Here is a 26,622-nt window from a genome sequence, read left to right as displayed (position 1 = left end):
TTTTCCTTGATAATTCCTATAACAGTCAGGACGATTGACTGGAATTTCTACTTGGCATAGGCTACTCGTCGTCGAGGACAAGTAGGAGGATGTACTATTGGAAATATAGGGAACGAGGCAGCGAGGAGAAGTTTGTTTTCTTGTCAGTTTAGTAAAAGCAATAAGCAAACTTGCAATCGGTGATCACCCTAGCAGAACAACCCAATTCCTGATACGATGTATGACAACTATTTTCCACGGATGACAATGTTATTTTCTATCGTATCCAAAGCTCAAGCTTTATTCGAAACGCCCATTTTTGTCTCTACTAAGATGAGAGCAAGCAGTGGTAGAGCGCATGCTCAAAGCGTCGTTCTACGCAAATTTGCGCCAACTCCATGGTGAGGATGAAGCTAGCACTGTCAGGGCTGATGCTTTGCTAGCATTTATTCATAACAATAATACCAGCTACAGTTTCTGCGCTGTTTCCCCCGATATACAAGGATAATACTTCATCTATTTGCAATTATATGTCAGGTATGTGAGCTACAGGTGTAAGATTGTATTATTTTATTATGGAAGGGAACAAATATGCCTCTGTAAACAGCATTATAGCTAACGTTAGCTTCAACCACAGGCGTAGGGACAAGCACAACCACCATGTACAGTACAAAGCTAGGCCTCAGTAAGGACTAAGGCCAAACGCCGAATATCTTTTATCCAATTTGGAAACAAGAAGGAGTACTTTGTCTTTTTGCATTACACGGTTGGGACAACGTGGAAGATCAACAATTCAAGGCTGACCAAGCTAAGGATTTCATGAAGAAACGACTCTTCGTCTTTGAACTGTAAAGGGAGGCATTGTATTGAATCTACCTCGGAAACAACATTATGTTTTCCAAAAAAACATTAACTAGTTAACGAATAGGAACTTGTTTATTTCCCCAAGACTTGTCGTTTTAGGAAATAATCTGCTTGAAGGATTCGTTATTAACGGAGCTCTGATTGTTTGCTCACTTCGGCTGTTTGAATGTGGGATAAAATGGAGACCCCAGCGATTGTCTATGATCTTGACACCTCTGGTGGTCTTATGCAGGTAAAGCCTTTACTGTTACTATCACGATTACAAATGGTTATAACATGTTTGTGTTGTTTATCTAGTAGTAGCTAGCTAACTCACTAGCTGGTATATAGGGCGAAGTGGCAGTGCAATGTTTGTAGCTAACTAACGTTACTACTAGCTAGCTAAGCTCTCTAACGTCGTTAGCTAACTGCTGGACGCCATTGCTCTTTCAAGCAAACCTCTGCCAGAAGTCATGTTACCAAACCGTATCAATTCAAACCATTTACTGAAATTGGTACATTGTAGCTAATTTAAATGTGGTTTGTTGTTCTATGGCAGACTTGCCACTACAGTAAATACGGTGCAACAATGTAGGTAGCTAACCAGATCTATCACTGCACTATTTTCCTGATATTTTAGCAAATACAAGCATTGCTTGCACCTCCCAAGTCTGAAGATGGAGAAAAAAGAAGTCGGAAACCAGATAAAAATGCCCGGAGAGCAGGGAGAGCCACGAATCACGACACTTGTGACAGTTGCAGAGAGGGAGGCGACCTTCTCTGTTGTGATCATTGTCCCGCCGCCTTTCATTTACAGTGCTGGTATGCATATCTTTCAATTTACAGTGATGACTTCCCGGTGTTGAACTTGCAAGGAAGGCAGCATGTGTGGTTGCCAAGTACCCAAACGACTTCATGGAGTTGAGCACAGACAATCGTGTTTTTAAATGAGCCTTCAATACTTAAAAAATAAACATTCTTAAACCCTTACTATGTACCTATGTTTGTCCTCTGTTGCGAAACTTTGTTGAAATCCATAGTTTTGAATAAAAAGTTATTCAAATACAAAGTATGGATTTCAGCAAACGAAAAAGCATGCAACAACAGAGGACCAACAGGTACAAGAATTTACACTTTTTGAAGTAATGAGTCGGTTCAATAAAAAAAAGTAGTTGAGGAACTTGGCTACATTTGTGGTTGTCTAACAACTCTGTGGGTAGCTGACTACTGACAGACAAGCTCCTAGTAGCTCTTGTTGGCTAATCTAATGCACATTCTTTGCCAAATTGTGGCGCTGTAGACTGTTTTCAAAAATATTCTGCCACATTATTTAGACCTACATGTTAAAACTCTGTAGCTTTGTACATGTTAAAACTCTGTAGCTTTGTACATGTTAAAACTCTGTAGCTTTGTACATAACTACTGTAACTTGTGTTGTTGGCCATTTTTCTGTTGACATGTCTGCACTCAATTCTGCACTTAGCTACTTAGCCTTGCTTCTCTTCAGTCAAGGATGACAGATTTTTTGCATGCATTGTCTACCCCACTTAGTCATCTCCTAACAGCCATTTCCAGTATGTAATGAGCTTGCGGATGTTGGTGCGGTTTAGTCAAGGATTTCTGCTGAAGCAGTGAGGAGCTCTGGGAACCTGGCAGTGCAGCCTCACTGACGATATGAATAATCATTAACCATGGCATGTGCTGCTGGGAGCTAAGCACACCAGAGCTGGTGGCATGAGGCACCTACCAGAGCAGAGGCCTTTATCCTCATAGCCTGCACTACAGTATATCATTTTTGCCTATGAGTTCTGTAGGGTTATTTTTAATTATTTTTTTTGCTCATTGTTAAGACTTCTTCTATGAAAGTGTTATCAGTGCCAGTTTTTGCTGAGGAAAGTGGATTGTTATTTAATCTTGTGGTCCTCCTTTTTCTTGGTGGTCACTGCAGTCTTTGTCTTTCTTGGAAAGCTTGAATGAATCCATGTTAGTTTTGGACCAGCAGCCTTTTCAATAGATCCAGCACATACTTTTGCCACTGAATCACGAGACTGTGTCCCCAGGGGCCTTGGAACTCTGCCTAAAAAGAGCCGTTTGAACTCATTCCCTCTCACCTGGCTTTCATCGGCTACAGGTCTCTAGCATTTTCAGTCATTTCAATTGAGAAAAATGGCCTGGGAAAACACCATACCTCTGGAAATTGTAAACTAGGCTACATTGTGAGGGCATTGAATGTTATGAATTGCTGATTTGCATTGAACTTCCTTGCCAGCTGTTTTGCTAATGCTTAACTTGTGTTGAACCTGCAGCAACCCACCCCTGAGTAAGGAGATGCTGCCCCCTGGAGACTGGATGTGTCATCGCTGCATGGTGCGCAGGAAGGTGGGTCAAGTCTGATGAAACATGGGGAGAAATAACCTTTTTGTTTGTTAAGTGTTATGTTGAGTGCTTCATTCATCTGGATAGGTTGGTGAGACTAGTGTGTAACCAGTGCTTTTCAGACTGTTTACATGTTTTTCTTGTGTCATAGAAGCGGGAGCTGAAGAAGGAGCAGATTAATGGTGTGCTGGAGCGCCAGCTGTCTAAGCAGTCTTCCTCCCCTGCAGCAGAGTTAGAGCTTGCCCCAGGCACCCTGAGGCTGGACCCCACGGCAGCAGTAGGAGGCACCACAGGGCTGAGGGCTACAGCTGTTGCCCAGGTCCGTCTCCTGGAGAGGAGGCCCAGCAGCAGACCCAACACCCCCACCTCCACCGCCTCCACAGACACTCCCACGCCATCGGAGCAGAATTACATGGATGACGACATGCTAGACGTGGAGGACGACGCCCAGGGCTCAGAGCCCGAGAGCTCCACCCCACACCTCAAGAGGCCCTTTGACCTTCTGATAGCTGCTGCCATGGAGAGGAACCCCACGCAGTTCCAGCTCCCCAACGAGCTCACCTGCACAACTGCACTTCCAGGAACTAGTAAAAAGAGGAGGAGAGATGAGATGACAGGAAAGAATGTGAAGCGACCGCAGCACGAGCTGGACCACAATGGGCTGGTCCCACTGCCAGTGAAGGTCTGCTATCCCTGTGGAAGGTATGGACAACAGGAAGGCCAATGTTTTAATAACAAAATATCAGTGCCTTCTATTGAACTTTATTTTTGTGTAGGCTAACTGGGATTTTTTTGGCACCAGATGTTACATTCTTACTAAGCTTGGAGAACGAATCTGGAAAGAAGATATCTTGTCCAAATATATGCAGATCACACACGATTTCAGCTGTTTACAATGAAAATATTCAATATGCCATTTATTATATTGAATGCAGCGCCATCTTCTCTGGCTGGGCTAAGTAAAGCATTCAAAAGAGCAAACAGTGCACCATTATAGGACTCTGCCTGTGGAAAGAGGAGCCGTAATTACTAGGAAAATGGTACAGTCTCCCAGTGGAGAGGGAAAGGAAACGACAGAAGGAGACATAACAGTATGCAGACTATCTTTCAGAACGCATGGCTTGGTCTTAAATGAGAGGCAGGCACCCCATTGGAACAGCGTTTTGGATTCAATAGCAGTACACATCTGTTCAGCAGATGTTTTTGTTTGAAGGCATTCCTGAATGCCAAACAGAGTTTGTGTTTTGTCTTGTTTATTTATTTGTTTTGTTTTTACAGCAGTCTATTAGAATCATGATATAAAGTAATATTTGCCTAGTTTCTTTTTTTTCTAATATTTTCCTTGTATTGGGTTGTGCGGATGAGAATCTTAAAGCCAGTCAGTTATTTGATCATGGTGCCCGGGGGAGATGTATTCAACAGTCGCCTGACTGACTGGCTACCCCATTTTAAAAATATTTATTTATTTTTTAAAAAATAAAAAAGTTAGAAGAGTTGTAGAGTTTGTCTTGACGTGTTTTCGGCGGCACCACAATGTTGCTATGTGTTATTTCTGACCCTCTAGAGCGCCTCTATGGGCTGGCATCAGAGCCATGGCTATGTCAGGAATACCACAGAATTCAGAACCACATGGCTGGCCAGAGAGAAGGGGGAATTCAAACTATCTCACTGAGCATTTTATATATTCTGGAATGATGAGCCTTGGGGCTTGGCTTGGGGTCTCTACCACAGATACACTGCCAGGATTCCAGACAGTGTTCAAAATCATTCATCTCTTGTCCTCAAGTGATCCCCTCGTTCACTAAACTGTTAGGACAAACTAACCCTAGCTCTATTTTGAGGATATTTTACAGTCTACTTGTTTGATATCAGTCGTATATCTAACCCATCATGTTTTTGTCAATCTCCTCTCTTTGTGTTGTAGGAGCTGCAGGCTGGCACCATTAATCCAGTGTGACTATTGCCCCCTTTTGTTCCACATGGACTGTCTGGACCCCCCTCTTACTGCCATGCCCGTGGGCAAGTGGATGTGCCCCAATCACATAGAGCACATGGTGGTAAGTCATTTTTGTATTTTATTTCACCTTTATTAAGTGTGGTTGTGCAAGTAAGCTCATAGTCACACACATCCATGTGTTGAAACATGAAGTTTTAATGGTATTGACCTGATTTTGTGCCCCTCTCTCCCAGCTGAAGCAGAGGAGCCTGACGTTGAGTGGCCGCTGCCAGCTGTTTGACCAGTTTCAGGACAGGATGTCCCAACACGCCGTCAAGGTGGATTTCCTGCAGCGGGTGCATCGTCTCAATCCCCCCGTTCGCCGAGGAGCCCACACACACCTGAAGAAAACCCTCAAGGTCAGCCTATTAGTCACTGTGAAATATAACACACCACCTCTGTGTTCACCGTTGTCACATCCTGTAACTCAATCTATTGTGTGTCTCTTGACAGGTCCCTGATGCTATAAAGTCCCAATACAAGTGTCCCCCGGCCATGATGGCCCCTGCTGGGATCCGCAATGGGGAGCTGATCTGTAACGGCAGTCCAGAATCCTCCCACCAGCACCTTACACCCTCTCAGCACTTAACGAGCGAGGACGAGCAACAGGAGGTAGGACACACTGGAGTGTTACGCAGCAGTGATATACAATGTTTCATGATAGTAAACAAATCCAATGTCTTTAATACTGATTTCATGTGTTTTGTTTTCCTGTATTGTCTCCCAGTGGCTGCGTGACGTCATCACACTCCAGTGCAGCATAGTGAGACATCTATCGGCCAAGCAGAAGGAGAAGCCATCGTCTGAGTGGGACTCTGAGCAAATGAACAAGGCCGACATCAAACCTTGTGGAACAGCAGGGGAGGGCGGTGCAGTGTGCACTTCTAACAGGACAGAGTCGCCAGCCTCCAAGCCTAAGGCTGACAGTGCAGCATTTTGCCCCCAGGGGGCGCCTGCACTCAAAGAAGGCAAGTGTAGCATGTGTACAGAGAAGCCTTGTCATTACTGTGGGCCCAGTAATGTTAACAGTCCTCTGGAGCAGCTGGCTCGGACCAATGGGAGTTCAGAGGCCTGCAGACAGGATGACCTCTACAAACTGAGAGAGCCCTCGGGTCCTGATAGGCCTATTCCTCAGACACCAGCAGCCCCTGGCCCGGAGTTACCCAACCACACTGGAAGAGCTGTGGTCAAGACTGAGAAAACCCTGTTAAAACCCTGTGCAGTGACATCATCCCCATGCACCAGTCCCTTCAAACCAGAACCCAGAGGTCCCTCTCCACCTCACAGACCCTCCCAAGGCACAGAGGGCCCTGCTCGGACCACTAGCAGCAGCACCGCAGTGACCCGTGCCCTCACCCCACCTGGAACACCATACCAGATCAAGGGCACAACCAAGCTGGGCTCCACTGCCCCACCAGCAGGTGGAAAAGTCAATATTGATGCTGTGACCCCCAGGAGTGGTTCTCTGCTCCCCAGCTCTTTCTCTATGGGAGACCTGTCCAGCTGTCTGAAGGCTGTGGCAGACTGCCATGGTGGTAAGTCTCACCTGACGTAATACGATCAACATTTTGATTGGTTTCACATGTGAATAATTGGTGAGGAGAAGTTAGATCCACACTAACTGAATTCACTATATCTCTTTAACTTTGATTATTTTCCAGAGATTCAGATGAGTAGTCTAGATGAGAAGTTTATTGAACTCCTGGCCTGGCAGAGGATCCAGCAGTTGTTTGGCCCTAAAGCTCCTTCCCCTCCACACAGCAGCTGTATCAGCCTACCTCCTGTACCACAACCCCAGCCTACGGAAGGTAAGAAACCCTTGTTCATTATCAGGACCACCACCACCACCCAGTGTTCCCTATATCCCTCCCTCACTCTGACTCCCTGGCCATTCTAACCCTACCTCACCGTCTTCACGCCGATCATTCTTTCCATTTCTATTAACGGCCGTTGCTTCTATCCCCCTTTCATCGTCATGTTTGTAATTTCATCCCTCATTTGAATTAGTTTGTCCTATATTGTTAGCTTTGATTGTTCTGTATAAAGCATCATTTTGAGGAGTTAATGTGTTATTTATTTTCTCAGCACAAAACAAGGATATCCAGGCCAGGGCTGTGTTTTATCCTTTGACTGGGAAAGGAGGAGCTTGTAGTATGTGCTACAGAAGCCTGTACATAGGAACTGGTAAGATTCCCTCTGTTCCAGATAACCCAACATGACCCAATAGCAGGAACTCCTTTTCATGTAATGGTGTCTTCCATCCCTGGCAGATTTAGCTGACTTGAGGCTGTGTCTTGTTGTTTGCAGGTGCTGACATGGACGTGTGCCTTACAAACTATGGTCATTGTAATTATGTGTCAGGCAAACATGCCTGCATCTTTTATGATGAGGTGGGTGGCTCATTTATTTCACATTCAAACATGTTCTTGGTATTGGAAACAATTTTACGATAAGTTCTGACTCGTACAGAAATAAAGTATAAATATGTTTCAGATTTATATTTCCTTGCTTGAGGGATTATTTTAGTAGCTGCTCTGTAAATTGAATATTTTATTTTGTAATTTTTCTTGCCTCGATCAGAACACCAAGCAGTATGAGCTTCTCAACTACAGTGAACACGGGACCATGGTGGATAATGTGCTGTACTCCTGTGACTTCTCTGAGAAGACTGGCCCCAGCCCCTCCAGCAGCCTGGTCTCCAAAGTGCAGAACATTATCAGTGAGTGGAGCTCCTCTGTCACCGCTTCCTATAGAAACAGGAAGGAAGTAGTTCACCTTCAACTTTTAGTAATGACCATGATGGCATATTTCCTAATGTTGTTAAAGCAGACACAGATCTGCTTTAACAGAGATGGACCTTGCTTTAACTTGCATTAACAAGGTCTGATTGTTTGTAATTTACCCACAGAGCGCTGCAAGAGGAGGAAACAGGAAGTGGAAGGTGTGGGGGAGCCCAGGGTGCTAGAGGAGGGGGTGATGAGCCAGTGTCAAGGGACTTTGTCCAGATCCTGCTGCGACTGCAAGGCCAGCAGCTCCAGTCTGATTGGGGGCAGTGGGGCAGGCTGGGAGGGCACTGCCCTGCTCCACCACGGCAGCTTCGTCAAGCTGGGCTGCATGCAGTTTGTCTTCAGTATTACAGAGTTTGCCTGCAAGCAGCCCAAAGAGGAAACCCTGACTACCCCAAACACCACCTCCACTGCCACCTCCCAGAGCCAGGAAGGAACAGAACCCTCTGACAAGCACACCTCCCAGCTCCACCAAGTGCCAGTGATACAACCTAACCTTGTCCCCTAGCTCTGTTCCCACGTCAACAGAACCAGGCTCAGCAGCTGTACTTGTATACTGTATAAAATAAAAAGGGAAAGCGTTCTTATTTTATGTTCATACATTTGCATGAAATTAAGTATTTTTAAGACTCATATTTTGTGGGCAAGTTGCACATAGAATTTATATTTTTTGTAAATGGACAACTTTGGCATTGAAAAAAGGGATGGTTTATCGTAGACATGCGAAAAAACAAGCAACGTCACTTGTAAAGTACCCAACTTGTTGTATTTTGTGCCAGTAATGATGCTTCTTTCTCTGAAAATGCTACTTTTATTTGCTCTTTATCATTTTAGTTTGTACTGTATTTGAAAATGTAGTTCAGATGTTTGTTTTGCTACTATTGCACTACAGGTAGCAGCTATATATTCAAACTTATGTGTACACATCCATGCTTATACATACATGGGTGTGTGTGTTTTAAATATCCACACACAAATGTACATGATTAAGAATTATTTTTCAGCAGAACAAGGGAAGCATAGGATTCTGTATGCAAACTCAAATGATGGCCATTTTGGCTTAAATCTGTACAGTGCTTCATGTGAATTTTGTGCAGTAGTTTTCAAAAGTGTTAGTCCAGTTTTTTTCAATACTATGTCAACATAGTAAATGGTCTGTTTTTAGAAATAATTAATCAAATGTTTATGTACTCTGTAAATACAAATCCACTTTGACTTTGTTTCTTGTCTGTCATAATGTAAATACCTGAAGATTTTTAAGAACAAGCATCAGTGAGCACTTTGGCTTCTGTCATTTAATTCGTTGCTAACTACCAATTGTAGATGTGGGCTACATAGTACATACTGTAGCAATCCTTGCCTAGGTAAGCTAGTGCCGATCTCCCCTAAATGCGTTAACCTTATTGGAGCAGTGGTTAGCAAGCTTGCCTGGGAGACCCACAAAGGGACATTGCATGTCATCGTTTGCTACGATGGTGTCAGGAGTGGGATGTCGCATGTTAGGCCATTGGAGAGTTGTGTACATGTGAAGGACTTCATAAAATGAAGAGTGGGGGGACACTCCCAAACTGAGGAGATAGTGTAGCGACCTTTGTTTAGGTAAACTAGTTTGCCAAGACTGGGGTTCAAGAACCGAAAGGCGTTTTGCACTGTCTCTGTTTGCTACAATACATGCAGTAAATGCACTCATTTTTTTGCCGCATTGGTTAACGTTTTACCATGGGCTGTGAGTAGCTTGTAACTCCATGTTTGTTACAGTGTATTAACATTGCGTTTAGGTATGTTTGTTCCGGTGTAGCTTTGAACTGTGTAGTGTAGGTTTGAGGTCAACTAGGATGTTTGTTATTGTACGAGGAAGTCCGTGTTTATAACCACTAGGTGGCACGAAAATGAACTTTTGCCAAATTCTTGAACCATAATCAACTTGTTGCATAATTTGTTAATTTTATAAAGAGGGAGTACCAGGATAAAGGGCGCGTTTATTGCCTAGCGCAACAACTACATCAATTCCTATGACGCTGTAGTTCATACTTATGTACAGTCAGAAAAAGTACTGTACGAAGATGTTCACACTGCTTCTTGTCAGCGCTGGTCTCATCGCACTTTATGTACTTCGTAATTGGTATCTCAAACGACCAAGATGCAAAAGCAATGCCAAGTTGCATGGGAAAACTGTAATCGTCACTGGTGAGTTTGTACATTATAAAACAATGTGACACTAATGGTGGGCAATTATTCATAATCCTGTACAGTCAGTAAGTGACCGTTATCTAATGTTATGTACCGTTATTATTGGTGGTCATATGGGACTGATTCCGCATTTCTTTGCTAAATTGTAGAATTCTATTTAAAACATTTGGCGTTGGATATGAACTAGCCGTCTATGTGGGTGCGTCCCAATGGTGTCTCTCCAGGATCTAACACAGGCATTGGGAAAACAACAGCAATAGATCTGTCCAGAAGAGGTGCGAGGGTTATAATGGCCTGCCGAGATAAGCAGAGGGCAGAAGCTGCCATCAGTGACATCAAGAAGGTAAGAGAGGTGTCAGAGTCCATGTCTCCAGATGTCTGGTAAACAGTTGAACCTTGCTGTAGTTACATGTCTTTGACTGAGGGGGTGCCAGTGGATCATACATGGACGATATTACTGTAGTTGCCTCAGGTTCACCCCTCACCCTGTCCCTCTCATTCACATTTTACAGATAGTTGTGCTCTGGTCACTAGCTGATTAATTTGTTGACGGGTTAGTTTATTAGTCTCTATAAAGTGAGGGACACAGCATCTGACTGGTAATTCTTACTTTCTCAGGAGACTGGGAACAATGAGGTTGTGTTCATGGAGCTGGACCTTGGAAGCCTACAGTCTGTGCGATCTTTTGCTGAGACCTTCCTGAAGTCTGAATTTAGACTGGATATTCTTGTCAACAACGCTGGTGAGTCATTGCTGGCATGAGTCCGGTATTTAGTGTGATATTTCACATTGTGTTATAGTCATATTTGTTGCATGTTCCATCCTCTCTCAAACACACCAAATCTCAATGGATTATATGGCTGGTTGGTTTCTTAATATCAAATGTATTTATATAGCCCTTCTTACATCAGCTGATATATCAAAGTGCTGTACAGAAACCCAGCCTAAAACCCCAAACAGCAAGCAATGCAGGTGTAGGACATAAGAATATACAGCAAACCTGCATTAACAAAGCAGTGAAAGTGTATTTCTTTTGAAAACATTTGTCCTCTTTATGCAGGGCTTATGAAAGGTGGCAAGACAAAGAATGGCGTGGGAATGATCTTTGGCGTTAATCACCTCGGTCACTTCCTGTTAACTGTGCTGCTGCTGGACCGTCTGAAGGAATGCGGTCCGAGTCGAGTGGTGACTGTCGCCTCCAAAGCTCATGAGTATGGCAAAATCGATTTTAACTGCCTGAGTACCCACAAAGACCTGGCTGTTGGAGAATCTGACTGGGCTTTGTTTAAGAAGTATAGTCATAGCAAGCTGTGTAATATGCTCTTCACACACGAGCTTGCCAAAAGACTGGAGGGAACAAATGTCACCTGCTACAGCTTGTGTCCAGGTCAGTGCTTCAACACTTTATAGCATGTAAGCAAGACCGGATGGTATGTACTGTAACTGTGCAGAAATATACAATATGCTTACTAGTTCTGTTTATTTTCTATCACAGGAGCAGTCAAGACTGAAATAGGCCGGTATTCAAGCTTCTTGTGGTGTATGATGTCGGCACCTATCCTTTCTCTCTTCTATATGGACGCAGAATCTGGGGCCCAGACTACACTCTACTGTGCCCTCCAGGAGGGTATTGAGCCTCTGAGTGGATGCTACTTCTCCTGCTGTGCATTACAGAAGGTGAATGCCGACGCCAAAGATGACGCTGTGGCTAAAAAATTGTGGGAAGTCAGTGAGACACTTTGTGGCATGTCTTAATGCAAACACAGAGACCCTGCTTTTCACTGTATTTATCAGGGCCAAAACCCTGGTGGGACAATCCTGAAAATGTGTTGCTTTTCCTGATAATTCTTAACAGAGATGTATTCAAGTCCAATTGAATGCTGGAAATCTGTTCCATTCCGTTACTCTTAAGTATGGCAGTGGGTGAAAAGTCAAAGTTATACTGAAAAGATTAAATCGATTGATTGAATATTGAATAATAAAAAAAAGCTAGGCATATCCTCTCCCCTTGTGTCAAGACTGCTACTTAACTATTCCAGAAAAACCCTAGGCCTAGGTGATATGTCTCTGGGGAAGTGTCTCTGTCCCACCACATCATTTTTTGCTAATGCATGTAGACTCCAGACTGAGGAGAAATAACGAGAAATCCACACAATGCGTCTCTGACCACCTCCTGGGTCAGAATGGCTACATTTACACAGGGAGCCCAATTATTAATTTTTTCCTACTAATTTGCCTTTTGATCAATCACATCAGCACTGAAAAGATCTGATGCGAAAATATCTGATGTGATTGGTCAAAAGACTAATTTTAGTGGTGGAAAAAGTACTCAATTGTCATACTTGATTAAAACTAAAGATACCTATATAAAAAATGACTCAAGTGAAAGTCAACCAGTAAAATACTACTTTAGTAAAGGTCTTTACGTATTTGGTTTTAAATATACTTAAGTATAAAGAGTAAAAGTATAAATAATAAATAAAACAAATCCTTATATTAAGCAAACCAGCCGGCACCATTTTTTTATTTTTCATTTACGGATAGCCAGAGGCACACTCCAACACTCAGACATAATTTACATGCTTTGTGTGTCTGCCAGATCAGAGGGTGTAGAGATGACCTGAGATGTTGTTACAGGAATTATATTCCTCTATGTTTTAATACCCAATTAAAATTAAACAATCTGTCAATTCCTAAGAATTTGTAAGACTCTTATTTGCATAAAATGGACAGAGACCAGTCTCAAAAATCAACCAGCTGCATTTATTCTTGAGAGTACTGAACATGATACAGTTTACCACAGATTATAAACTGAAAATGACGTCATTAGTTTTCGTACTACTCCGTCTCATCAACCAGCAGTACAATGGCTGTATAGTTCTCAAGCCTTCCCACATCGTCTCTCCCTAGTAAGATAATTTACGACCCAAGCCAAGGTCTGCCTGTGTAGATAAGCATTCTAGCCAGTCTGGCTATAAGTTCATTCATTTCTACCAAGGAACAGACAGTCATTGTTCTAATTCTTGATTATATTTACACACATTATATTCAGTACTAAGGTTAAAAAGAAAATTCATACATCTATACAGTAACATAACAGTTTTCTGATTAGTCAGTCCTGATTGAAATGTATACATAATTAGTCATTATTGATCAAAAATCCCTTAACAGATGTTCTCTTGATAAGTGTCTGAATTTCACAGTCCTGCCAAGCATTAAAAATGTAACGAGTACTTTTGGGTGTTAAGGAAAATGTATAGAGTAAAAAGTACATTCTTTAGGAATGTAGTGAAGTAAAAGTTGTCAAAAATGTAAATAGTAAAGATACCTCAAAAACGACTTAAGTAGTATTTTAAAGTTATTCTACAAGTACACCCTTGTGTGGTGTCCGGGTCTGTGGGACCCATTTTCAATGTTTACTAAAAAGAAAAAATAATACAGTGAATTCTTTTTTCAACCTGAGACTCATTTGCCTTGGCTCGTTTTCTGTTAAGAACATGTAAAATAACACATTTTCATTGAGTACACACTGTGCACCCCCCTACACATTTATATTACATATGTGGGAGTAGGGTCCACTGGACCCAAGGGTAATAAAAGTGTGGGGAAGTGTGTGTGTAGGTGAAATCAAGTACAAATGAAACAAAAAGGTTTGCTGTGTGCCTTGACTCTGTCTTCCTCCTCCCTGGGCCTGCTGTTTCAACATAGCACCAATAACCTGTCTGTCTCCCTGACTGTCTGTCTGTCTCCCGCTTTTCTCTCACTCTTTACCCTTTGTAGTGTGTGAGACTACAAAATGTATTGCGGGAACCTGCACAATGGTATTACAATACATTATTTCGATACATTGTAAAAAATATTCTGTATATTCCCACACTCTACCCTTGCCAGCTGCAAAGGAACCAATACACACAGTCAGTCAGGAAAGCTAAAGCCAACTTCTTCAGGCAGAAGTTTGCATCCAGTAGCTCCAACTCCAAAAAGTTCTGGGACACTGTGAAGTCCATGGAGAACAAGAGCACCTCCTCCCAGCTGCCCACTGCACTGAGGCTAGGTAACACGGTCACCACCGATAAATCCATGATTATCGAAAACTTCAACAAGCATTTCTCAACGGCTGGCCATGCCTTCCGCCTGGCTACTCCAACCTCGGCCAACAGCTCCCCCCCCCCCCCCCCCCGCAGCTACTCGCCCAAGCCTCTCCAGGTTCTCCTTTACCCAAATCCAGATAGCAGATGTTCTGAAAGAGCTGCAAAACCTGGACCCGTACAAATCAGCTGGGCTTGACAATCTGGACCCTCTATTCCTGAAACTATCCGCCGCCATTGTCGCAACCCTCATTACCAGCCTGTTCAACATCTCTTACATATCGTCTGATTTTAGCATGTAAATCTTGGTGGGTTAGGCCTAATCCCTGACCTCACTAATGCTCTTGTAGCAGAATGGAAGCAAGTCCCCGCAGAAATTTTCCAACATCTAGTGGAAAACCTTCTCTGAAGAATGGAGGCTGTTATTGGAGCAAAGTGGGAACCAACTCCATATTAATGCCCATGATTTTGGAATGAGATGAGCAGGTGTCCTCCTACTTTTGTCCATGTAGTGTATCATTAATTATAAGTCCAATGTAGCAACTGCTGATTAACCCTTGAACTGTTTTAAATTGTGCCAGGTATCCTAGCGGTTAAGAGCGTTGTGCCAGTAACCAAAAGGCTGCTGAATCAAATCCCTGAGGAGACTATAAGTAAAAAATCATTGTGCCCTTGAGCAAGGCACTTAACCCTAATTGCTCCTGTAAGTCCCTCTGGATAAGAGTGTCTGCTAAATGTAAAACTGTGGTGTCATCTTTGTTGCTGTCTCATGCAGCCTTTAGTAGGCGATGCTACTGTACCTCAGGGCTTGAATCAAGTTTCAATCAGGTTTGCGTTGCACTTCTGGAACTGTCCATGTCTTGTTCACTCTATAGGTGTGAACACTGGCATTGGAAAAGCCACTGCTTTGGAGCTTGCCAGGAGGGTTGCAAGAGTAATCCTGGCATGGCACATCCAAAAGAAAGCTGAACTTGCTATAAGTGATATAAAAAGGGTGTGAGAATCTTATGAAAATCAATTATTCAAAATTTGTTTTTGAATATTCATTAGTGAGATGTACCATTAGAAAAACATGGTATGCCTATAAATATAGGCCTAGCAAATTGTTATTTGTATTTCAGAAGACGGGCAACACTGATGTGGTGTACATGCAGTTAGACCTGGGGAGCCTCCAGGCAGTGCATTCTTTCACTGAGACCTTCCAGAAGACAGAGGCTAGATGGGATCTGCTCAGTGGTCATATTGTAATAAAAAGAAGACATGAGTGGAAAAAGGCTATTGGACTGTATTGCACCATCTCTGATTACTCTTCAGGTCTGGTGGTGGATGGGCGCACTGCTGATGGCTTTGCTATTGAGTTTGGGGTCAACCACCTCGGCCACTTTCTGCTGACCTGTCTTTTGCTGGACCACCTGAATGAGGGCACTTAGGGCCATGTAGTCACACTGGGCTCCATGGCATATTGCTGGGGAAACATTGACTTTGATGCCCTTGTCACTAATAAACACCTGGGCACCGGGAGGTACAGCTGGCAGTTCTTCCACTCTTACTGCTAAAGCAAACTGTGCAACAGTCTCTTCAACCACGAGCTGGCCAAGAGGCTGAAGGGTACCAATGTCACCTGCTACGGTGTTCACCCAGGTTGGTCATTTCCTTCAAAATGATTAAATGGTATGTCTGTCACAATGAACAACAACGAGTCCCTCCCATACTACCTCGCCTCACCTCTAAATTAGAAATCTGGTAACTAGAAAACTCAATCTCAATGCTGGTTTCCATTAGAGGTTCCACAAGGCTCCTTTGAGTTAGGGAAGACTGCTTTGAGTTACTATGCCCCTCAGTCCTGGAATGGCCTATAGGTCACTCTAAGACTTGATTATTTGTTCCCAAAAGGTGAATTTAATCAAAAATGTAACCAATGGAAACTGCACTTGTTTTGATTGATTGTACATATTAGTTTCTACTGCCCATTTGAATCCCAACATAATTCATTTGAAATGTTGTAACTGTAATTTTGTAGTGATCATGCTTGAATTGTTGCTCACATTGTTTGAACTGTTGTTCTCAGGGCACCTTTGGAAATGAGACCCTGGTCTCAATTGGTTCCCCTTGTTAAATTAAAGTTACTAAATACACTCTACAAGTCATGGGTTACAGGCTAAGGGTGTGCATTTTCCTGTGTTGGATAGTTATCAGTTCAACTGTGTTCTTTCCATTAACTCATATCTCTATTATGTTTGGCCCTTGTAGGAGTAGTGAAAACGGAGCTACCCCGAAACTGCAGCTTGTGGCAGAAATTCATAATCAAGCCAATAGCCAGACTGTTGTTATTGGATCCAGAATCCGGTGTCCAGACTACACTCCACTGTAGGATGGCATCGAGCCCCTGAGCGGGAGGTTACTTCTTCTGCTGTGCGCCGACTGCGTTGTCGCTAAGAAGTTATGGGAAGTTCATGAAAGTGGCCTGTTTTAAGGTGGCTGAGTGGCCTGTTTTAAGATGGCTGAGTGGCCTGTTTTAAGATGGCTGAGTGGCCTGTTTTAAGGTAAAGGAGACACTTTTACACACTGCTACAAGATTCAACCACTCACTTATGGACAATTAATTTGAGCAGTTTGCCCTTCACAGAAAATGTAATACAAATCAAATCAAATCAAAAAAAAATATTTGTCACATACACATGGTTAGCAGATGTTAATGCGAGTGTAGCGAAATGCTTGTGCTTCTAGTTCCGACAATGCAGTAATAACAAGTAATCTAACTAACAATTCCAAAACTACTGTCTTGTACACAGTGTAAGGGGATAAAGAATATGTACATAAGGATATATGAATGAGTGATGGTACAGAGCAGCATAGGCAAGATACAGTAGATGGTATCGAGTACAGTATGTACAAATGAGATGAGTATGTAAACAAAGTGGCATAGTTTAAAGTGGCTAGTGATATATTTACATCATTTCCCATCAATTCCCATTATTAAAGTGGCTGGAGTTGAGTCAGTGTCAGTGTGTTGGCAGCAGCCACTCAGTGTTAGTGGTGGCTGTTTAACAGTCTGATGGCCTTGAGATAGAAGCTGTTTTTCAGTCTCTCGGTCCCAGCTTTGATGCACCTGTACTGACCTCGCCTTCTGGATGATAGCGGGGTGAACAGGCAGTGGCTCGGGTGGTTGATGTCCTTGATGATCTTTATGGCCTTCCTGTGACATCGGGTGGTGTAGGTGTCCTGGAGGGCAGGTAGTTTGCCCCCGGTGATGCGTTGTGCAGACCTCACTACCCTCTGGAGAGCCTTACGGTTGAGGGCGGTGCAGTTGCCATACCAGGCGGTGATACAGCCCGCCAGGATGCTCTCGATTGTGCATCTGTAGAAGTTTGTGAGTGCTTTTGGTGACAAGCCGAATTTCTTCAGCCTCCTGAGGTTGAAGAGGCGCTGCTGCGCCTTCTTCACGATGCTGTCTGTGTGAGTGGACCAATTCAGTTTGTCTGTGATGTGTATGCCGAGGAACTTAAAACTTGCTACCCTCTCCACTACTGTTCCATCGATGTGGATAGGGGGGTGTTCCCTCTGCTGTTTCCTGAAGTCCACAATCATCTCCTTAGTTTTGTTGACGTTGAGTGTGAGGTTATTTTCCTGACACCACACTCCGAGGGCCCTCACCTCCTCCCTGTAGGCCGTCTCGTCGTTGTTGGTAATCAAGCCTACCACTGTTGTGTCGTCCGCAAACTTGATGATTGAGTTGGAGGCGTGCGTGGCCACGCAGTCGTGGGTGAACAGGGAGTACAGGAGAGGGCTCAGAACGCACCCTTGTGGGGCCCCAGTGTTGAGGATCAGCGGGGAGGAGATGTTTTTGCCTACCCTCACCACCTGGGGGCGGCCCGTCAGGAAGTCCAGTACCCAGTTGCACAGGGCGGGGTCGAGACCCAGTGTCTCGAGCTTGATGACGAGCTTGGAGGGTACTATGGTGTTGAATGCCGAGCTGTAGTCGATGAACAGCATTCTCACATAGGTATTCCTCTTGTCCAGATGGGTTAGGGCAGTGTGCAGTGTGGTTGAGATTGCATCGTCTGTGGACCTATTTGGGCGGTAAGCAAATTGGAGTGGGTCTAGGGTGTCAGGTAGGGTGGAGGTGATATGGTCCTTGACTAGTCTCTCAAAGCACTTCATGATGACGGATGTGAGTGCTACGGGGCGGTAGTCGTTTAGCTCAGTTACCTTAGCTTTCTTGGGAACAGGAACAATGGTGGCCCTCTTGAAGCATGTGGGAACAGCAGACTGGTATAGGGATTGATTGAATATGTCCGTAAACACACCGGCCAGCTGGTCTGCGCATGCTCTGAGGGCGCGGCTGGGGATGCCGTCTGGGCCTGCAGCCTTGCGAGGGTTAACACGTTTAAATGTCTTACTCACCTCGGCTGCAGTGAAGGAGAGACCGCATGTTTTCGTTGCAGGCCGTGTCATGGCCATGTTCTGTTATAATTTCCACCCGGCACAGCCAGAAGAGGACTGGCCACCCCACATAGCCTGGTTCCTCTCTAGGTTTCTTCCTAAGTTTTGGCCTTTCTAGGGAGTTTTTCCTAGCCACCGTGCTTCTACACCTGCATTGCTTGCTGTTTGGGGTTTTAGGCTGGGTTTCTGTACAGCACTTTGAGATATCAGCTGATGTACGAAGGGCTATATAAATACATTTGATTTGATTTGATAACTTAAAAACGACTCAACAATGTGGTTGCACCTGCTGCAACAGCTAGGGTCTGCCTTTGTCTGTGTGAATGGGTGAGCTGGGATCTTGTGAGATATTTTCACTCTCAATCATGAGATTGAAAGGTAAAATGAGATAATTATGGGAGGCACACTTACCCCAAACTATAATAATACAACTGAAAAAAAACCGACAATTTTAAAGTCTTATCTGTTTCATGACATAACGTGTGGACATGCAATATCATAGATGGACGTTAGCGGGTAGTGTTGATTATCGTACTAGGTATGTTCACCCTCTGAAGGATGAAGAAAATATATAGTTTACTTCCGGGAGGAGGCGGAGTCTTGAAATCACGCTGGGTAGCACTTGGAGTAATTTAGTTGTTGAATGATATTGGTCTGGATTTTTAGAAAAGCATAAACTGAAAATAATTAGCGTAATATGTAGTTTTAATTCAGGCAATATTATCTGTTAAAGTTTTGTTTTTACGACGTGGTGTCCAGTTTGCATACGTTTTAACAAGTTTACTAAGTTAGCTACGTTAGCTAGCCTGCCATGCTTTGCCGAAGGACATCTGCGTGACTGATGCTGGTAGGCGCTCGTTTATTTAATTGCCATAATCCAGTTTCCTCAAAGTTGACCATCCAGTCACAGTAACTGTAGAGCCATTTATGTATTTTCATTTTAAGAACATGGGGACTTGGAATTTGGCTTGTCGGTGTTCCAGGATGTTCGTCAACAGTAGACTGTTGATTTTGGTATCGGAGTCAGACATGAGAGTGGGTTGTCACTTTGCATCCTACCATTGCGCTAGTGCTCTCCTCTGGCCTAAGGACAGCAGAGTCAAACCAGCAGAGGGGTGGCGAAGCAGTGCTATAACCAGCTCTGGAATGCGACACAGGCCTGCTGTGTCTGAAGTAGGAAAGTACAAAGCCGAAGGTCAGTCTGAAGACATAAAGGATGACCCAGAGACTCCAGCCTCCAGAAATGTCTGGAGGAAAGAGACCTCAGTATCCCGGGAGAGGAAGCCCAATACAGACAGCAGAGTATCATCTGCGTTCCAGAGAGGTGCCCCAATCAAACGGGAGAGGAAAACAAATACAGACAGCAAAATGTCATCTGAACTCCGGAAGCTCAGCCTGGATGACTTTCCAGAGGAGTGTGAGAGGCTAGTAAAGGACTCCAGAGAAAGACTGTCCAAAGAAGAACACAGTAATTATGAGACGTTGTTTGGTGTGTCTCCCTGTCTCCTGGCTCTCACCCAGGGCAGAAGGAATGCACACAGGTTGTTTGTGAAGGAGGGTGAGGCCTCTCGTAGGGCCTCCGTACGACAGGTGTGTGAGGAGGCCCATAGGCAGGGTGTGCCAATCCAGAGGGTTAGTAAGAATGACCTGAACAAGATGTGCTCAGGAGGGGTTCACCAGGGCTTATGCCTACAGGCCAGTTTTTTGGGTTTCCTCACTGAGGACAAGACCTCCAAGCCCCCCAGGGACAGCAGTCACATCCCCCTCTGGCTAGTCCTAGATAGAGTGCAGGACCCAATGAACCTTGGTGCCATCCTGCGTTCTGCATATTTTCTTGGGGTGGACGGAGTTGCTAGCAGTCTTCGTAACAGGTAGCTAAACCCAATATTCAAGATCTAACTTTGTTTTGTAAGACTAAGAAATAATTTATTGAGTTTATGGCTGTAATATGTGTTGTCTCTTTGCTTCTAGCTGTCCGTTGACACCAGTTGTGAGTAAGGCCAGCTCGGGTGTAATGGAGGTCATGAGAGTGTATGGCTATGACAGCCTCGTAGATATGGTGAAGGTACTGTACCTGTCCTAATGCATTTTAGCCTGGCCATGCACTGGTCAGCATACTTTCAGAATATCACTATTTATTTTCTGAATGTGTTTTTACTTGTGTCTTTACTGTTTTTACTTTTGTCTTTACTGCCAAAGCAACGGAAACACTTGAGTAAATGAGGGATGAAAGTACAGTGTCTTCAGAAAGTATTCATACCCCTTGACTTTTTCCACATTTTGTTGTCACAGCCTGAAGCATTTTTGCATTTAGCATTTTTGATGTCACTGGCCTACACACAATACCCCATAATGTCAAAGTGGAATTGTTATTTAAACCCCTTTTGTTCTGGCAAATCTAAATGAGTTCAGAAGTAAGAATGTGCTTAACAAATCACATACGTTGCATGGAAGGTCTCTGAGTTGGGCAGTTTTGATGGTGTATCAATACACCCAGTCCCTACAAAGACACAGGTGTCCTTCCTAACTCAGTTGCTGGAGAGGAAGGAAAGTGCTCAGAGATTTCACAATGGTGACTTTAAAACAGTTTTAATGGCTGTGATAGAAAACTTTGTACTTACTCCACAAGTTACTCTATTATACTAACCTAATTGACTGAGTGAAAAGAAGGAAGCCCTGTACAGAATATGCATCCTGTTTGCAACAAGGCACTAAAGTAATACTGCTAAAAATGTGGCAAAGCAATGAACTTTTTGTCCTGAATACAAAGTGTTTTGTTTGGGGCAAATATAACTCATTACCACTCTCCATATTGTCAAGCATAGTGGTGGCTGCATAATTGTATGGGTTTGTTTGCAATTTTGAAGGACTGGGGAGTTTTTCAGGAGAAGAAAGAAACGGAATGGAGCTAAGCACAGGCAAAATCCAAGAGGAAAACCTGGTTCAGTCTGCTTTCCACCAGACAATGGGATATGAATTCACCTTTCAGAAAGACAATAACCTAATGCACAAGACCAAATCTACAGTGGAGTTGCTTACCAAGAAGTCAGTGAATGATCCTGAGCGGCTGAGTTACAGTTTTGACTTAAATCTGCTTAAAAATCTATGGCAAGACTTGAAAAGGGTTGTCTAGCAATGATCAACAACCAATTTGACAGAGCTGATTTTTAAAAGAATCATGGACAAATATTTTACAATCCATGTGTCCAAAGCTCTTAGAGACTTACCCAGAAAGACTGACAGCTGTAAGTGCTGCCAAAGGTGATTCTAACATGTATTGGCTCAGGGGTGTGAATACTTACATAAATGATATCTCTGTATTTCATTTTCAATGACATATTTTCACTTTGTCATTATGGGGTATTGTGTGTAGATGGGTGAAGAAAAAACTCAAATGTAAGATCTGTGAAAGATGGGTCTCAAATGAGCATAGGAGGTTTAAAGGGTGTGTGTCACCAGAACTCAACCCAATTGAACATTTATGGGAGATTCTGGATCGGTGTCGAAGAAATTGTTTTCCATCAATAAAACACCAAATTATAATTTCTTGTGGTTGAATGGTGTTGCATCCCTCCAATAGATTCTACAAGTGTCAAACTCTATGCCAAGGCCCATTGATACTGTTCTGGATGCTAGTGGTGGCCTAACGCTCTATTGAGACACTATGTTGGTGTTTCCTTTATTTTGGAAGTTACCTGTAAACTTCAACTGTTAGGGGGTTGATGCTATTTGATAGTCCTCACTAGCTGATGACCAGGGTCTGTTCTGTGCAGGTGAAAGTGGCACAAGGCTGGCAGGTAATTGGCACAGTGGGAGCTGAAGCAGAGAACTCCCATGTTCCTGTCATGAAATGTTCCAAATTCCAGATGACCAAACCTACGCTTCTGCTGATGGGTAAGTATTTCCTGTGTGTGTCCATGGACCATGTGTGTGTGTTTTATTTGCTTTCGCTTTCCTAACTCCACCCTGCTGTGTCCTCACTTAGGTGGTGAAGGGGAAGGTTTGTCCCGGGAGCTGCGTCTGCATTGTGAGGTCATGCTCACCATCCCATCCCGCAGAGATCTGCACCCAGGGGTCGAGTCCCTCAATGTCTCTGTGGCTACAGGTAAAGTCCACCGCTAGACTATCTGCATTCATTGTCTCTGAAAAAGAAAAGAGATGGAATACTTTATCTATGCTCTCATTCAGTGTGATTTAACCATCCCTTTTCTTCCCCTCCTCCCTTCTGTTCTCCAGGCATCCTGCTGCACTCTCTGTTGTCGTCCCATAGAGGTGGCCATTGATGCCCGACTAAACTACACAACTCAATGTGTTTACTTTGGAGGCCCTCGCTGGGCTTAATGACTGGATTTACTTAATCAATTAGCATTCAGGATGTCTGAGAGGCCTGGATGGCTGAGTGATTGTGCTGGGGCAGCTGATGTGCCCTGGCCGTGCTGCTCTGCACTGCTTTGGACCTTCATGCTAGCTACTTTTCTGAATGGTAACATAGTATGAAGTAATGAAAATAAATAAAACCTTGTCTACTCAAAGTTATTGCATTCTTTGCAACTTTCTAAGGTTAGCCGCTTGGGTTTTTATGACTTTTGCACATGTGAATGTTGAATCCATAAAAATACAAATGTTTATGAGAATGTGGTCCCTGACGAAAGAGCTACTGTTGTGCTGTTAGAATGGGTCAGTGGCTTCGGTTCAGCTAAATTGATTGCAAATGCTGGTTTTGAATAGAAAGGGAGGGGGGAATGGCCACAGGCTCTGGGCTATTGCTTCTGGTCAGGGGCTGTTTAAAATTGATCATGGGAACAAGCGGCTGCTATTGATAGGCAACATTTGCCCTTTTATCACTGTCAGAATTTAACCAGGGGGCTCATTTATAATTAATGTGCACACATGAATTTGTGTGTGTATAGTTGAAACATTATCACACATCTTCAGGATTTATCAAAAGTTTAATTGTTAGGACTTGTTCTTTATTGAGCATATATTTAACAATTGCCTCATCATGCTTATGAGTTAGATTTACATACCTGTTTTTGTTACAATCTGAACCTATAATTTCAAGGATTGCATGCTTACATCCATTGAAATATGTTTTTGTGGGAATGTAATTATCTCTACAGTGTAAATACTCTCCTACAACTCCGAACAGTGCAGTGGTAGCTGATGACTCTCTATATAATTCATGAATAGCTTTATTATAAGCAGACCTATTTGTTATTTCCCAGTGTGCTGCAGTGTTTGGCCATACAGCCAGAGATGAGGAGGGGCTGTGAATTGGCTTGAGGTACTTGGTTATTTATACAAAAATATAAACTTAACATGTAAAGTGTTGGTCCCATGTTTCATGAGCTGAAATAAAAGATCCCAGAAACATTCCATATGTACAAAAAGCTTATTTCTCTCAAATTTGGTGCTCAAAATTGTTCACATCCCTGTTAGTGAGCATTTCTAGTTTGCCAAGATAAGCCTGACAGGTTTGGCATATCTTTTTAAAATGTTTATTTTTTTTACCCCCTTTTTTCACCCCAATTTCATGGTATCAAATTGGTAGTAGTTACAGTCTTGTCTCATCGCTGCAACTCCCGTACGGACTCGGGAGAAGCGAAGGTTGAGAGCCATGCATCCTCCGAAACACAACCCAACCAAGCCACACTGCTTCTTGACACAATGCCCATCCAACCCGGAAAGCCAGCTGCACCAATGTGTCGGAGGAAACACCGCACTCCTAGCAACCTGGTCAGCGTGCACTGCACCCAGCCCGCCACAGGAGTCGCTAGTGCGCGATGAGACAAGGATATCCCTGCCGGCCAAACCCTTCCTAACGACGCTGGGCCAATTGTGCGCTGCCCCATGGGCCTCCCAGTCGCGGCCAGCTGCGACAGAGCCTGGACTCGAACCCAGCATCTCTGGTGGCATGGCCTTAGACCACTGCGCCACCCGGAAGACCCAGGTGTGGCATATCAAGAAGTTGATTAAACAGCATGATCATTACACTGGTGCGCCTTGTGCAATAAAAGGACAATAAAAGCCCGCTCTAAAATGTGCAGTTTTGTTACAACACAATGCCACAGATGTCTCAAGTTTTGAGGGAGAGTTCAATTGGCATGCTGGCTGCAGGAATGTCCACCAGAGCTGTTGCCAAAGAATTTAATGTTCGGTTCTCTACCATAATCCGCATCAAACATTGTTTTTGTTGAAATTGGAAGTACGTCCAAGCAGCCTCACAACTGCAGACCACGTGTAACCATGCCAGCCCAGGACCTCCACATCTGGCTTCTTCAGCTGTGGGATTGTCTGAGACCAGCCCTCTGGGCAGCTGATGAAACAGGAGTATTTCTGTCTGTAAGAAATACCTTTTGTGGGGAATAGCATATTCTGATTGGCTGGCCCTGGCTCCCAAGAGGGTGTGCCTATGCCCTATCAGGCCTACCCATGGCTGCTCCCCTGCCCAGTCGTGAAATCGATAGATTAGGGTCTAATGAATTCATTTCAATTGACTGATTTCCGTATAAGAAATGTAAAATATGTGAAATTGTTGCATGTTGCGTTCATATTTTTGTTCAGTATAATTATGGAAAACAGGAGGCATTGTCTCTCAGCCCTACAGTTTTGATAAGCTCTGCACACCCGTCAACATGCACACTGAATTGGTGTTGATTGCTTTCGGCATGTTCAATAGTTATCGATCAAGGGGAAGCAGAGTCCTTTAGCTGACTGCTCGCCGGGAGCTGACACTATTCTTAGGGTAAGTCAAATGTCTAAGAGACATCTGGAAGTGGATTTCACAGGGCTATTGCTCTACTAGAGTTTGCTGCTAGAGCATTGAGATATTATGAAGTGGTAGCTAATCCACATGCAAATGAAAGTAAACTGTTAACATAACATTTTGTTTGGGTGTAAAGTGAAATGTCATTGGCTGCTGCTATTCCTTCTACTGAGCTCTAAACTTTCTGTTTCCGGGAAGGTTGAGAATAGCTTCCCGACTAAGTTTTACGGGCGCCAATTATGCTATTTTCTGTGTTTTTTTGGCGCTGATCCTAACCTTTTTTTGTATGTAATGTTTGTGCCATTGTTTCCTATGACCGGAAATTTGGACATCAGAACAGCGATAATCAACCTCGATTTGGATGAAGAGTTCTACTTCAAAAACCTGGCCCCGCAGGACATACTGCTCACCCGGGACCAGGCCCTAAATCCCAGACACTTGAAAACCTCACAAAATGTAGTTATATGCATAAACTGTCCCGAAATGTTTTGGATGGGAAGCATGCGGACGCCTTTAATTAAACCTTCCACAAGCTTCGGTCTGGCAGGTGTCTAGACAAACTCAGCTATGCGAACCGACCAACTGTGCTCGCATACTCCCTGATAAGACTCCCTTTACTTAGATGTGTGTGTATTATGCAGTTGTTGTGGAATTGTTAGATTAATTGTTAGCTATTACTGCATTGTCGGAACTAGAAGCACAAGCATTTCGCTACACTCACATTAACATCTGCTAATCATGTGTATGTGACCAATACAATTTGATTTGATTTGAAGACCTTTGCTTGAAAATTTTGAAAATAGTGGCAAAAGTGCTGTTTGTTCATCTTAAGACACCGTAGTCAGTGATACACTTCCTCAAAATAGTCAGAATTAATCGAAGATATTCTCCTAATTCCTGTTTACAAGAAAAAACTCAAATAGGACGTACCAGTGATACCCTCAATCCGTAAGTGGTCCGATGATTCGAAAGCTAAGCTACAGGACTGTTTTGCTAACATAGACTCGAATATGTTTTGGGATTCATCCAGTGGCATTGAGGAGTTTACCACATCAGTCAGCGGCTTCATTATTAATTGGATCCACGATGTCATTCCCACAGTGACCGTACGTACATATCCCAACCAGGAGTCATGGATTACAGGCAACGTCCACA

At 43.6% G+C, this 26,622-nt stretch overlaps 3 protein-coding genes and 1 pseudogene across 3 annotated transcripts; all 4 read left to right on the top strand.

The window, feature by feature from the left end:
• Window positions 1-352: 352 nt before the first annotated feature.
• Window positions 353-9,200, top strand: LOC139422923 (PHD finger protein 12-like). The gene is made up of 13 exons (XM_071174398.1): window positions 353-1,075; window positions 1,463-1,644; window positions 3,129-3,201; window positions 3,350-3,900; window positions 5,123-5,255; window positions 5,389-5,553; window positions 5,648-5,806; window positions 5,922-6,729; window positions 6,856-7,002; window positions 7,280-7,378; window positions 7,502-7,584; window positions 7,775-7,913; window positions 8,103-9,200. The coding sequence occupies exons 1-13, from the start codon at window positions 1,010-1,012 to the stop codon at window positions 8,486-8,488; spliced, it is 2,991 nt and encodes a 996-aa protein (XP_071030499.1). The 5' UTR covers window positions 353-1,009; the 3' UTR covers window positions 8,489-9,200.
• A 589-nt stretch (window positions 9,201-9,789) lies between these two features.
• Window positions 9,790-13,603, top strand: LOC139422924 (dehydrogenase/reductase SDR family member 13-like). Its single transcript, XM_071174399.1, has 5 exons — window positions 9,790-10,167; window positions 10,395-10,513; window positions 10,789-10,912; window positions 11,231-11,557; window positions 11,666-13,603. The coding sequence occupies exons 1-5, from the start codon at window positions 10,014-10,016 to the stop codon at window positions 11,923-11,925; spliced, it is 984 nt and encodes a 327-aa protein (XP_071030500.1). The 5' UTR covers window positions 9,790-10,013; the 3' UTR covers window positions 11,926-13,603.
• A 363-nt stretch (window positions 13,604-13,966) lies between these two features.
• On the top strand, window positions 13,967-16,731 carry LOC139422421 (dehydrogenase/reductase SDR family member 13-like; annotated as a pseudogene).
• A 2,545-nt stretch (window positions 16,732-19,276) lies between these two features.
• On the top strand, window positions 19,277-24,077 carry LOC139422922 (mitochondrial rRNA methyltransferase 1 homolog (S. cerevisiae)). The gene is made up of 5 exons (XM_071174397.1): window positions 19,277-20,572; window positions 20,673-20,766; window positions 22,475-22,595; window positions 22,687-22,806; window positions 22,938-24,077. The coding sequence occupies exons 1-5, from the start codon at window positions 19,629-19,631 to the stop codon at window positions 22,982-22,984; spliced, it is 1,326 nt and encodes a 441-aa protein (XP_071030498.1). The 5' UTR covers window positions 19,277-19,628; the 3' UTR covers window positions 22,985-24,077.
• Window positions 24,078-26,622: the final 2,545 nt, after the last annotated feature.

Source organism: Oncorhynchus clarkii, chromosome 12, assembly GCF_045791955.1.
Source record: "Oncorhynchus clarkii lewisi isolate Uvic-CL-2024 chromosome 12, UVic_Ocla_1.0, whole genome shotgun sequence".
Classification (NCBI taxonomy): Eukaryota; Metazoa; Chordata; class Actinopteri; order Salmoniformes; family Salmonidae; genus Oncorhynchus; species Oncorhynchus clarkii.
The sequence above is the reverse complement of the archived record's forward strand: the minus strand, read 5'-3'. Positions and strand labels throughout refer to the sequence as shown.